Source organism: Cladosporium halotolerans (assembly GCF_011745625.1).
Source record: "Cladosporium halotolerans strain TM138-S3 chromosome Unknown Sca18, whole genome shotgun sequence".
NCBI classification, from domain to species: Eukaryota; Fungi; Ascomycota; class Dothideomycetes; order Cladosporiales; family Cladosporiaceae; genus Cladosporium; species Cladosporium halotolerans.
The window spans coordinates 497,360-507,676 of NW_027191469.1; the positions used below are offsets into that span (position 1 = coordinate 497,360).

General features: G+C 55.5%; 3 protein-coding genes across 3 annotated transcripts; 2 read left to right on the top strand and 1 right to left on the bottom strand.

The window, feature by feature from the left end:
* Positions 1-1,538: 1,538 nt before the first annotated feature.
* WHR41_06099 (uncharacterized protein) lies at positions 1,539-3,181 on the top strand (the record flags this gene model as incomplete). The annotated part of the gene is made up of 2 exons (XM_069374704.1): positions 1,539-2,375; positions 2,432-3,181. 2 exons carry the CDS (start codon positions 1,539-1,541, stop codon positions 3,179-3,181), a joined length of 1,587 nt encoding a protein of 528 aa, XP_069228732.1.
* A 668-nt stretch (positions 3,182-3,849) lies between these two features.
* On the top strand, positions 3,850-5,634 carry WHR41_06100 (uncharacterized protein; the record flags this gene model as incomplete). Its single annotated transcript, XM_069374705.1, has 1 exon — positions 3,850-5,634. One exon carries the CDS (start codon positions 3,850-3,852, stop codon positions 5,632-5,634), a length of 1,785 nt encoding a protein of 594 aa, XP_069228813.1.
* Positions 5,635-5,699: 65 nt separating this feature from the next.
* On the bottom strand, positions 5,700-8,499 carry WHR41_06101 (uncharacterized protein). The gene is made up of 3 exons (XM_069374706.1): positions 8,249-8,499; positions 7,399-8,191; positions 5,700-7,345 (listed from the first exon to the last, which is right to left on the bottom strand). The coding sequence occupies exons 1-3, from the start codon at positions 8,372-8,374 to the stop codon at positions 5,919-5,921; spliced, it is 2,346 nt and encodes a 781-aa protein (XP_069228812.1). The 5' UTR covers positions 8,375-8,499; the 3' UTR covers positions 5,700-5,918.
* Positions 8,500-10,317: the final 1,818 nt, after the last annotated feature.

Here is a 10,317-nt window from a genome sequence, read left to right on the forward strand (position 1 = left end):
GATATCCGAAACGCCCGCAGTGAGACCAGTATGGCCTCCGACTGGCATCCCTCGTCGATCTCTTGCTGTCGCGTGCATGCTACACAGGGCCGCCAGACCTCGGATACCTGCAGACAACCGAGTGCCGCTGTCGACGGCTAGCCGCTGGTGTGGCGCAACATTATACTCTGCGATGGCAAGACGATGATGGACATTGAGGAGAGTGCGCGCAAGTACTATCACCAACGCGGCCCCACTTTAATCCTCCATGAGAAGAATCTTGCTTGCATATGCTGACAATCGCCATAGCAAACCCACAAGCGCCGGCATCTGTCCCCGTGCGAACCTCACTCTGCAGGGACGTATGCGACAAGAATGCCGAACGAAAAGACCAAACGAGCAAGCATACATCGGACTCTGAGAGAGCCCTGGAATCTACAAGGCTATGACAAGCGGTGCGGTGTGCCGCCAGCCGTCGGAGCTGCAACCGTCCGCAAACTGGCTGCGGCCCTGTATCCCAGAGGTGCAGAGCGCACTTGCCGCGCATACATTGCTATGTTGAAGTCACCGGGTGGCTATCGTGCCACTGCTTCCCGCACGCGCGTGCTGCGATGAGTCTAAGAACTCCCGTGAGCGTGTGTCCGTCGGTCACCTCGTTCCGTCACGTGTGCTCCTGACCCTCATACCGCCGGCCCGCGGCTCCCTGGCAGCCGTCGACCAAATCTGCAAGACTGCAAGACTGCTCGGCCCGTGGCCTTGTGCGCTTTTGGCTCTGCCCTGGCCCCAGCCCTGTAGGACAGCAGCCTGGGTGTATGCTGGCGTGGCGCATGTCCAGTGCTTCTTGGGCACGTCACGTTTGTTGCCCAAGGTTGCTTTCCCTCCTACGTCCACAGAGACTATGGAGCTCGAGCGTAGGGCCAATCATCAGGCCAGGGCAACTCATAGTCTGTGCGCCCATGCTGTCAAACCAGCATTCTATGCAGCCTCAACGTGCTCATGCTTCCGGCAGGCAATGCTGTTAGTGTGTGCACCTGCCCGCTGATAGGCGCGGTCCTGCACAGCCTGACAATGCCTCTGCGGCCTGCCAGCGTATGCGCGGCCCGACAGCATGAGGGCACGTAGTTTGACGCATATGTAAGTTAGCGTGATCAATGTACTGCCTCATTCCATTCACTGCCGCTGTTTCAGACCTTAATCCGAGCTTGTTTTCCTTTGCTATTGTGCCCTGCGGACATCACTACGCCTTCCCATTGGGCTACATCCTCGCGGACGATCTTTGAGCATATCCCGGGTGCCGGAACGGCCATCTACGGCTTGCTACTCCCGAGCTCGATCTGGCTGAATGCCAGCAAGTTGTCTCCACGCCTTGCGCGACGTAGCAGGGCTGCTGCATCTGCCTTCCCGCCTTGAAAACAACGGTATCTCCCTCGTCGATCATCCCAGTTGACCACCAACGACTTCTCCAACATCCTGGAGCCTACCTGCAGCTCTGAGACACTTTTGGAACATTCATCGACTTACTGTGTCTGCTGGTTGCAACCAAGTCAGAACACTTAGTCATGGAGGCCACTTCGCAGCTGTGTCATTCGCGCACGTCGGGGGTGAAGTCGCCGCCGCCTCGTGACAAGGGCGGGGATGACATCTTGCTCGACGCTTTCTTCGACCACTCGCAGCCGCTCGACAACTCAGCGCTTGACGCGCTTCTCGACACTACTTTCGACTCCCCGGACGACGCATCAACTGCGACCTCAAGCAAGACAGCATTGTGGAGACCTGCATATCCCGAAGCAGCCTCAAGATCACAGCAACCATCGCCAATCAAGATGGAGACTCGCAACGATAGCAGCAACGCAATGTCGGACGCCCCGTCGCATTCGGACTTGTACAGCCTTCCGGCAACCACCGCTACGGAATACTTCGACTCAGCGACGAGCGTGTATCCACCTCTCCCACCTTTTGACCACTACTCTGGCGCCCATGGTCCACTCCCTATGAGACTCGGCGGCCCACCAACCCTGTTCAACCAAGCGCACTACTATCCATCGCCGGACCCTATTCCCAACACGAGCGGTTTCGATCAATCCATGCCACCTCCACAACACAATGTCAGTTACCACAAGCTTCTTCGAGTTGACTCCAGAGAAGGCACGGCCGATCTCCTCGAGTACGACGAAGCGTTTCCTGAAGAGGAAGAGGAGGGCGACGAGAGCCCAAGCGCCGAAGTCACCGATCCTTGTTACGCGCAGCTACTCTACCGTTGCCTCCTCGAGGCTCCCGAGCACACAATGACTCTGAAGGACGTCTACGCATGGGTCTCGCAAAACAGCCAGAAGGCCAAGGAAGCCTCCACAACTGGTTGGCAGAACAGCGTAAGGCACAACTTGAGCATGAACGCAGTATGTGCCGAAGAACCTTCCAGTTCATACGTCCCCGAAGCTGACATTGTCCACAGGCATTCGAGCGCGTTACCTCCTCACGCGGGCCCAAGAAGTGCTCGCTCTGGCGCCTTACACAAGAAGCCCTGCAAAAGGGCGTGATCTCTACCACCCGCTATCGCAAAGACCCCAAGCGCAAGTCAGAACGCCGCGCCCAGCCTGCCGTCAAGCGGCAGATATCCGGTGCCAAAGGAGGCAAGGCTACACGCGACGCGTCTGCGCAGAGAAGAGCTATGCAAGCCAGGGCTTCCGGTATCCAGCATCTAGGTGGTATTGAGCGGCACCGTCGTACCCTTCGCAGGCAAGAGCCGCCATTCTTCCCGACCTCGAACTCCATGCCACCACCTCCCAACCGCGTCACATCCTCCCCACAGCCGAACTGGATGCCCAGCGGCCTTCCCGATCCAACTTCCAGCTACTTTCAACAGCCCGCAAGCCCCTACTTCCTGCCTTCGACGGAAGATCAGTTCACCATCATGGGACATCACAGCATGTCCAACCCTCACACCCCGAACGAGGTCCAGCTAGGCTACGGCGCACAGGCGAAGCCGATGACAACGCCGTCAGATGCCTTTAGCAGCCCCTCAAGATCCTTCCTCACGGAGTTCGAGCTCCAACACATCCCTCACGAAGACCGCATACTGTTCGGCAACCACGATGACTTTGCCCCCGACACTCCGAGCCTGGCGACGGAGGGGAGCTTCGTCACCGACGAAATGACGCCTGCCACAATGGACAGGCTCTCTGTGGAACCGATGCGCTCCTGAATCACGGGCATGCATGGAGTTAGGTTGGGCTGTAGCTATGGCTTTTCTGGGCTTAATATTTTCTTATTTCGATCAGATGTTTTTGGCTTTTGCGATGTAGCTTGCGTGTTCTGCTTCGTGTGCTCTGTTTCTATTCATGCATATAGCAGTACAAAATTGAAACTCTTTCTGGAGATGCAGATCTCGAGCATCACGTGTCATCATTTGATCACTCCCACGAAGACAGTAATATCCTACCGAAAAGGGTCGACGAATCAAGCAGTTCATTCCGCATTCAGCCATTGCGGTCGGACCTGAGTCCTAGGTCGACCGTTGTTGGTCTTGCATGCACGTGCCATTCCGATCTGCGCTAGAATCTTGTGGCTTGTCCTCCTCTCGATCTGGCCTGCGGGCATGATCTCATCCCACTTGATGACCATCGCGTAAGGCCTCCAACGCGAATGGGCGCGTCCAAACTCGCGTTTATGTTAGAATAATACCTTTCCGCACTGCACTGACCGTCCTGCAGTGTGCTAAGTGCGTTAGGATATCCAATGGTAGGGGCTGCATTCTTCTCCCGTACATTCACCCCTCTCTCCTGCCACACTCTACACATCCGAATCTTTTACTTGCGTCCAGTGTCACAACCACACCAAGCGACATTGGTGATTCGCCAGAGACTCGCGACTATGGCACCAAAGCGCAAGGCCACATCGCCCATCCGACCGCCTCCAGATAGCAAGAAACGCGACACCGTCAAGCCCAGCAATGGAGATCCCAAGTTCGACCACTCGCGCCCCGAAGAGCGCGCCGGAATCGTCCAGCGCGAGTTCTATCCTCCTGAGATGAGCAATGAGCGTTGCAAACGATACAACGACGACGAGATTCCAAGGCCATTGACGACGCTCAATAACACGATCACTGCGACGCAGGCAGCGCGCGACAAGGTGCCTGCGGGCGAGAGCGTGGTGCACTGGTTCAAGCGCGACTTGCGATTACAGGATAACCGCGGTCTTTCTCTCGCGAGCCAGAAGGCGAAAGAGTTGGGAGTGCCGCTGATATGCATGTACATCGTCAGCCCTCAGGACTACCAAGCACACCTCACGAGCGCCGTGCGGGTGGACTTTGAAATGAGGACTCTGGAGGTGATGAAGGAGGAGCTCGCTGGACTGCATATTCCGCTGTATACCACAACCATTGAGGATAGGAAGGCTGTGCCGGGGCATCTGCTTCAGAAGTTCAAGGAATGGGGCGCCAAACACGTCTACTGCAACATTGAGTACGAAGTCGACGAGCTGAGGAGAGAAAACAAACTGGTCAAGAAGTGTCTGGAGGAAGGGATCAGTTTCACCGCGCTTCATGATGATGTTGTTGTGCCGCCTGAGACACTTATGACTGGCGCTGGCAAGCAGTACTCTGTCTACTCCCCATGGTTCAAGTCTTGGATCAAACATGTTCACGCGCACCCTGACTTGCTCGACGCCTTTCCAGCCCCGACCACCAATGATGAGTCTGCAAAGCGACGATTCAGCGACATCTTTAGCGCTTCAATACCCTCGGCGCCTTCGAACAAGCTTCTATCAAAGGAGGAGAAGGAGAGGTTCGCCAACCTCTGGCCACCAGGCGAGCACGAGGCTCAGGCTCGTTTGTCCCGCTTCCTTGAAGGCAAAGTCAGCAAATACCAAGACACCCGCAACTTCCCAGCTATGAATACCACCTCAATCATCTCCCCTCACCTCTCCACCGGCACGCTCGCCGCTCGCACAGCCGTCCGCGCCGCCCGCGAAGCGAACAGCACCAAGAAGCTCGACGGCGGCAACGCAGGCGTCGCCGGCTACATCTCCGAGCTTGCGTGGCGCGACTTCTACAAGCACGTGCTCGCCCACTGGCCGTACGTGTGCATGAACAAGCCTTTCAAGTACGAGTACACGGCAATCGAGTGGGAGTACAACGACGAGCACTTCGCCGCGTGGAAGGAAGGTCGCACTGGGTTTCCCATTGTCGACGCTGCTATGCGCCAGATGAAGGAGATGGGATACATGCACAACCGCTGCCGCATGATCGTCGCGTCGTTCCTGGCGAAGCATCTTCTGTTGGATTGGCGCATGGGCGAGAGGTATTTCATGGAGCACCTGATCGACGGAGACTTCGCGTCGAACAACGGAGGTTGGGGCTTCTCAGCTTCTACCGGTGTGGATCCCCAGCCTTACTTCCGCATCTTTAACCCTTTGCTGCAGTCGGAGAAGTTCGATGCCGACGGCGAGTATATTCGGCGCTGGGTCCCGGAGCTCAAGGGCGTTGCTGGAAAGGCTATCCATGATCCTTACGGCCGTGGAGCGGGCAAGCAGGCGGAGAAGGCTGGGTACCCAAAGCCAATCGTTGATCACAAGCAGTGTAGGGAGCGGTGTTTGGCAAGGTACAAAGAAGGTCTTGGGAGGGGCACAGCGAACGTTGGTGGTGGCGTTCACAATTGAACGGCGTCTTGGTCGGGAGTTTGTCCCTTTCGAGATATGGAAGGGACTTGTAGTGATACCCATGGTAGTTCTAACGTGATTTACTGGTTTTGGCTCTAAAGTGAATTACTCTATGTATATACCCGTCGTTATGTGTGCTCGTCGTCAGTCCACGCTTATCACCAGCGTGATCCCCTTCATCGAACATGCGTTCCTCCCGTAGTCCCCCCGCATGGTATGTACTGATGCTCAACCCGGAGCACCATTCTCCCATGTATAATCATCTGTGACATCTAGCTTCTAGCTCAGGGAAGCAGCAATGTCGCGCCCCCCACAACGCCCGCGACGATTCCAACCCACTTCTTGACTTCCCAATCCTTACCAAACTCGATCGCCTCCACAATGCCAGGGAAAGTCGCGCCGGCATACCCAGTCCAGAGCCCAGGCGCAAAGACCACGTGCTTGAACCAAGGCCTGCTGTCCAGGCCCGGCTGGTACAAGAAATGGCGTTCAAGGGTCTTGTAATGCTTATTGATGGCGTGAATCTTTGCAAACAACGATTTCCTGCGAGAAGTAGTGAGATGAGGTGAGGATAGTTCGGCATGTAGCTTAGAAGCGTGGTGATCCAGCGCCGCCGCTGAGATCTTGAAGGCCTGGATGGCTTTCTCCAGCGGCCAGAAAACGTCTTTGCCTAGCGTTTCTTCGGCGTTCGTCGTCTCGCGCATACGGTGTAGGTAGTTCTCGAGTCCGACGGCGTAGTCTGTGGCGTTGAAGCTTACGATCGGCTCTTCGACCAGCTTGGCTGCCAGCAGCGCAATGATCTTCGCGATCGCTTCGTGGTACTTGAAGCCTGGGTCGCCGTAGCGCTCCATCCACGTGAAGGAGTCGTAGTTGGAATGGTAATGGTAGACGGGGCTGTTCTTTCCCTGGCCGAATTCAACGTTGATGGAGGGGATACCGGCAAAGTCCTGGAAGGCAGTGAAGTCGCTACCGGAGCCCATTGTGCTGATGTATCCATCCCAAAGGTCGGCTACGGTCTGATCTGCCACCGTCTGATTCGGACTTTGCACCTGAGTTGAAACTTCGTAGATGGCCTTGTTGAGAAGTGGTGCCGCGGAAACCTCGAAGTTTGGCCCGTTAGCGCCGACATCGACGTTGATGTAGGCGACTGCGGCTTTCGTAAGCCAGGGCAGATATTCTTCCACCCATTCGGTGCTGCCGACAAGACCATACTCTTCTCCGTCCCAGGAAGCAAACACAATCGTGCGCTGCGGCTTCCAGCCCTTATCAAGAGCAGCACCGAACGCGCGAACGACTTCATTGAGCGCCGCCGATCCAGAGTTGGGGTCTGCCGCGCCGCCAGCAATCCAAGCATCACGGTGGTTACCAATGATGACTACTTCATCCGAGATAGAGCCATTGATAATGCCGATTGTGTCCCACTGGTCTGTTGTGACGTACTCTTGCTCGTTCATCAGATTCAGGGTTATTTCAGCTGGTGATGGTCCGATGTTGTAGCTGACATTCTTGTACCCAAGACCGCCTCCGTGCCACCAAGAGGACAGAGACGAAGCCGCTGGGCCATGTCCGTTGAGGGCGCGAAGAAGGGGAATTGCCTCAGCGTAAGAGAGCGGGAGGGAGGGTATCGTGGGTATCTTGCCTTTCGTCGGCTGACGAGGGACGCCGGGTTTGGACGGGTAGCCAATCGTTGTTGGGTCGCCTGGTCCAATGCCTGCTTGCTGTCAGCCTGATGCGCTCTTTTTCGGTCAAGGATGCTCTTCTTACTCAGGTATTCGACGCTGCCCCTCTGCACTGAACGAGGATGGCGCGCAGGCCCATCAGGGTAAGGCTTATATCCATTCTCTTCGGTGATCTCGCCGTCGTCGCCGGGATCTGAGTATATGACCACGCCCAGCATACCCAGCTCTTCTGCCCTCTTGACTTTGAGACCACGGAAGATCCGGCCATACTTCACAATGGCGATCTTCCCCTTGAGATGGATGCCTGCCTTGAGCAGCTCTTCGAAATCGGCGTAGGTTCCGTAGTTGACGTACACATACTGCGCGGTCGCATTCCCGCTCGCAGAGTATCCGTGGAATACAGGCATACGGTCATCCATTCCAGTCGTAGGGTCCTCTTCAAGAACGTCCTCTTCCAGTGTAGCCTCAAAGTCCACCTTCCCATGCTTCAGCAGAGCGAGTCGGTGATCTTTAGGGTAGTTGATGTAGACATTATACGCGGCAATGTCGCTCTTGATTCCCCATTCCTCCCATCGGTCTCGTGTCCACTCCGCCTGGCTCAAGTTCTTGCCTGCAAGATGGGGGCCAGCGGTGTAGTATCTGCTCCATTCGCGCGCTTTGTCGGCACTTGGCGTGTCAAGGAGGACCTTCTTCAGGTTTGAGTAGGACAACCCTTCGCTGTCTGGCCAGTGCTGGTGAGGAAGTCCGGAGCTGAAAGATAGTATTCTCCCACGGTCACCAAAGATATCATTATCGCCGCCAATCGCTATGCAGAAGAACACAATGGCGATGCTGAGCAGAGGGATGGCTATGAGGATGATCGTGCAGAAGCGGCGGACCTTGATACTTTGTGAGCTGGTGACGGCGCGCGTGGGTCATGGATAGAAGTTGCGTACACTTGTGTGCGGGTAACGATCGTGGGCGTCTGCAACGGGAACTCTTTCCAGCAAAGGTGAGCGCTCGTGAGGCATCTTCGCGGTTTCTTCGCCGTCCGGGCGCTGTCTACGCTTTTCGCGTGCCATGTACAAATGCAGGCTGTGAAACCAAGCCCAGCTACCTAGGTACAAGGCGACTTGTGAGCGTCAAGTATCACGCGACGCCGGAGGGCATGCCACTGACAGCGGCACGCATCTTGTACCTCAGCTGCCATCGGGCTATCACGAGATTTGGCTGCGTCATGACGATTCCTGTCAGTCGCCTGCCCCTTCGAGCATAGTGCATGGTGGCTTCGGGCTGAGCCGCTGGCGTTGACGTGTGGGGGCAGCTGTTTGACCTCACCTCGTGCTGTCCAAGCCTATTGCCGGAGAATTATATCGTCAAATAAGCCACACTTTGGTTCTATTTTCTTTCCAACATGTTTCCTCGCACCTTCAAGTATTTCTCAAGGCCTTCGGCTTTGTTGCGGTGCAACAGAGCCCCTTCTTGCACCAGGGCTATGACTTTGTCTGCCCGGACACAGTCCCCTGCTAGTGGCAAGACTAAATCACAAGAGCCATTCGCCCAGCTACTGGACATCGATGATCCGGCGTCAAGCGATCCTAGAGCCAAGACACAAGAAGCCCAATCGAAGAGCGAAAATACTACTGAGCCTCCAACCTCAGAATCCTCCGGTCCAGCGGCTCAGCCGACGCAGGAGCCCATGGCACAAAGCCAGAACAAAGATGAGCCACCGCACGAAGGTTTGAGGGGGCAAACGCAGGATGCCATGGCAAAGAGCGAAAACACTACCGAGACATGATGTTTCCGACATGTATCCTCTTCGGTTGGAGGAAAACGTCATCCAAGCATAGCAAACTATTTCTATAGCAAACAAGCAATACACAAGCAACTACCGTCCTCTCGGTAAAGATCTACTACTTGTTCCTCGCGTTCTTGTGATTGATTTGAGGTCTAGCAGTAAATGAAGAGCTATTACCCCCTCGCTGATGTTCAACCCAGCATTCTGTCTCCTCATGTCTTGCGCTGAACGCGACGCTATCTTCAAGTCATTTCTTCTCGGAACAGGAGCCTTTGGTTTCATGTTTGCGCTGATACCTCCTTATGCGATCAAATCGGTCATTTACGTATACGAGAATGGCAGACCGCGTGAATCGTTTGTCAATCATCACGATAAACCAGAGGCTAGTGAGGCTGGTGAGGATGATGCGAGCATTGGTGATTGCCTGTCCACTGACCAGGTCTTTTGGATCTCTTCTCATTCCGCGTGTCTATCTAACTGCTTTACTACCTCGCACTCATCACTCCATTAATCCCATCTCGCGCCGCATTTCAGTGAATTTGTTGAAGACCTCGCGCGTCTTCTTCGGGTCAAAGACCCATTTGATCAACAGCGCATTGTATGCGCTCTCCCAGTGAGGTCCCGCCTCCGCGTGCTGGCGAATGATGGCGAGTTCTTCAGCAGACCAGAGCATCTTCTTGGCTCTGGTTCTGGCGTCGTGGATGCACTGGTACGTCTGCGCGGCATTCTTGAGGACGTGCGGGAAGCGCTCGCGGCAGTCGCCGAAGATTTCGAGGTTGCGCTTGTGGAGGTTTGCGGCGATGTACGCCTCTTGCTTCGCGTCATCCTCGTTGCGCGGCTCCTGCGCGGGCATCCGATCGACTAGGTAGTCCTGCCATCCGCGAGCTGGGTAGACTAGCTTGGTGGGAGACAGAGGCGGCGTTGCGAAGCGTTCGAAGACCACGCCATCAGCTCTGTCGTTGTGCAGCATGTTCATGTCTTCTTCCCTCTGGTTCTCCAGCCTTCTGAGCTCTTCGGCGTTGGCTTGAGCATCGGTATGGTTGTTGATCGGATCGTTTGCGACGGGAGTAGGATCTTCCGGGAGGAGTCCGCGTCTCAGCTGCTCATCTCTGAGGAACTGATCCTCCAGGCATAGATCTTGAATCTTGATTTTCTCAATCAGATAATCAATCAGGTAATCAATCAATCAGGTCCCTGATTGAGCTCGGACCTGAATAATCAGATTCA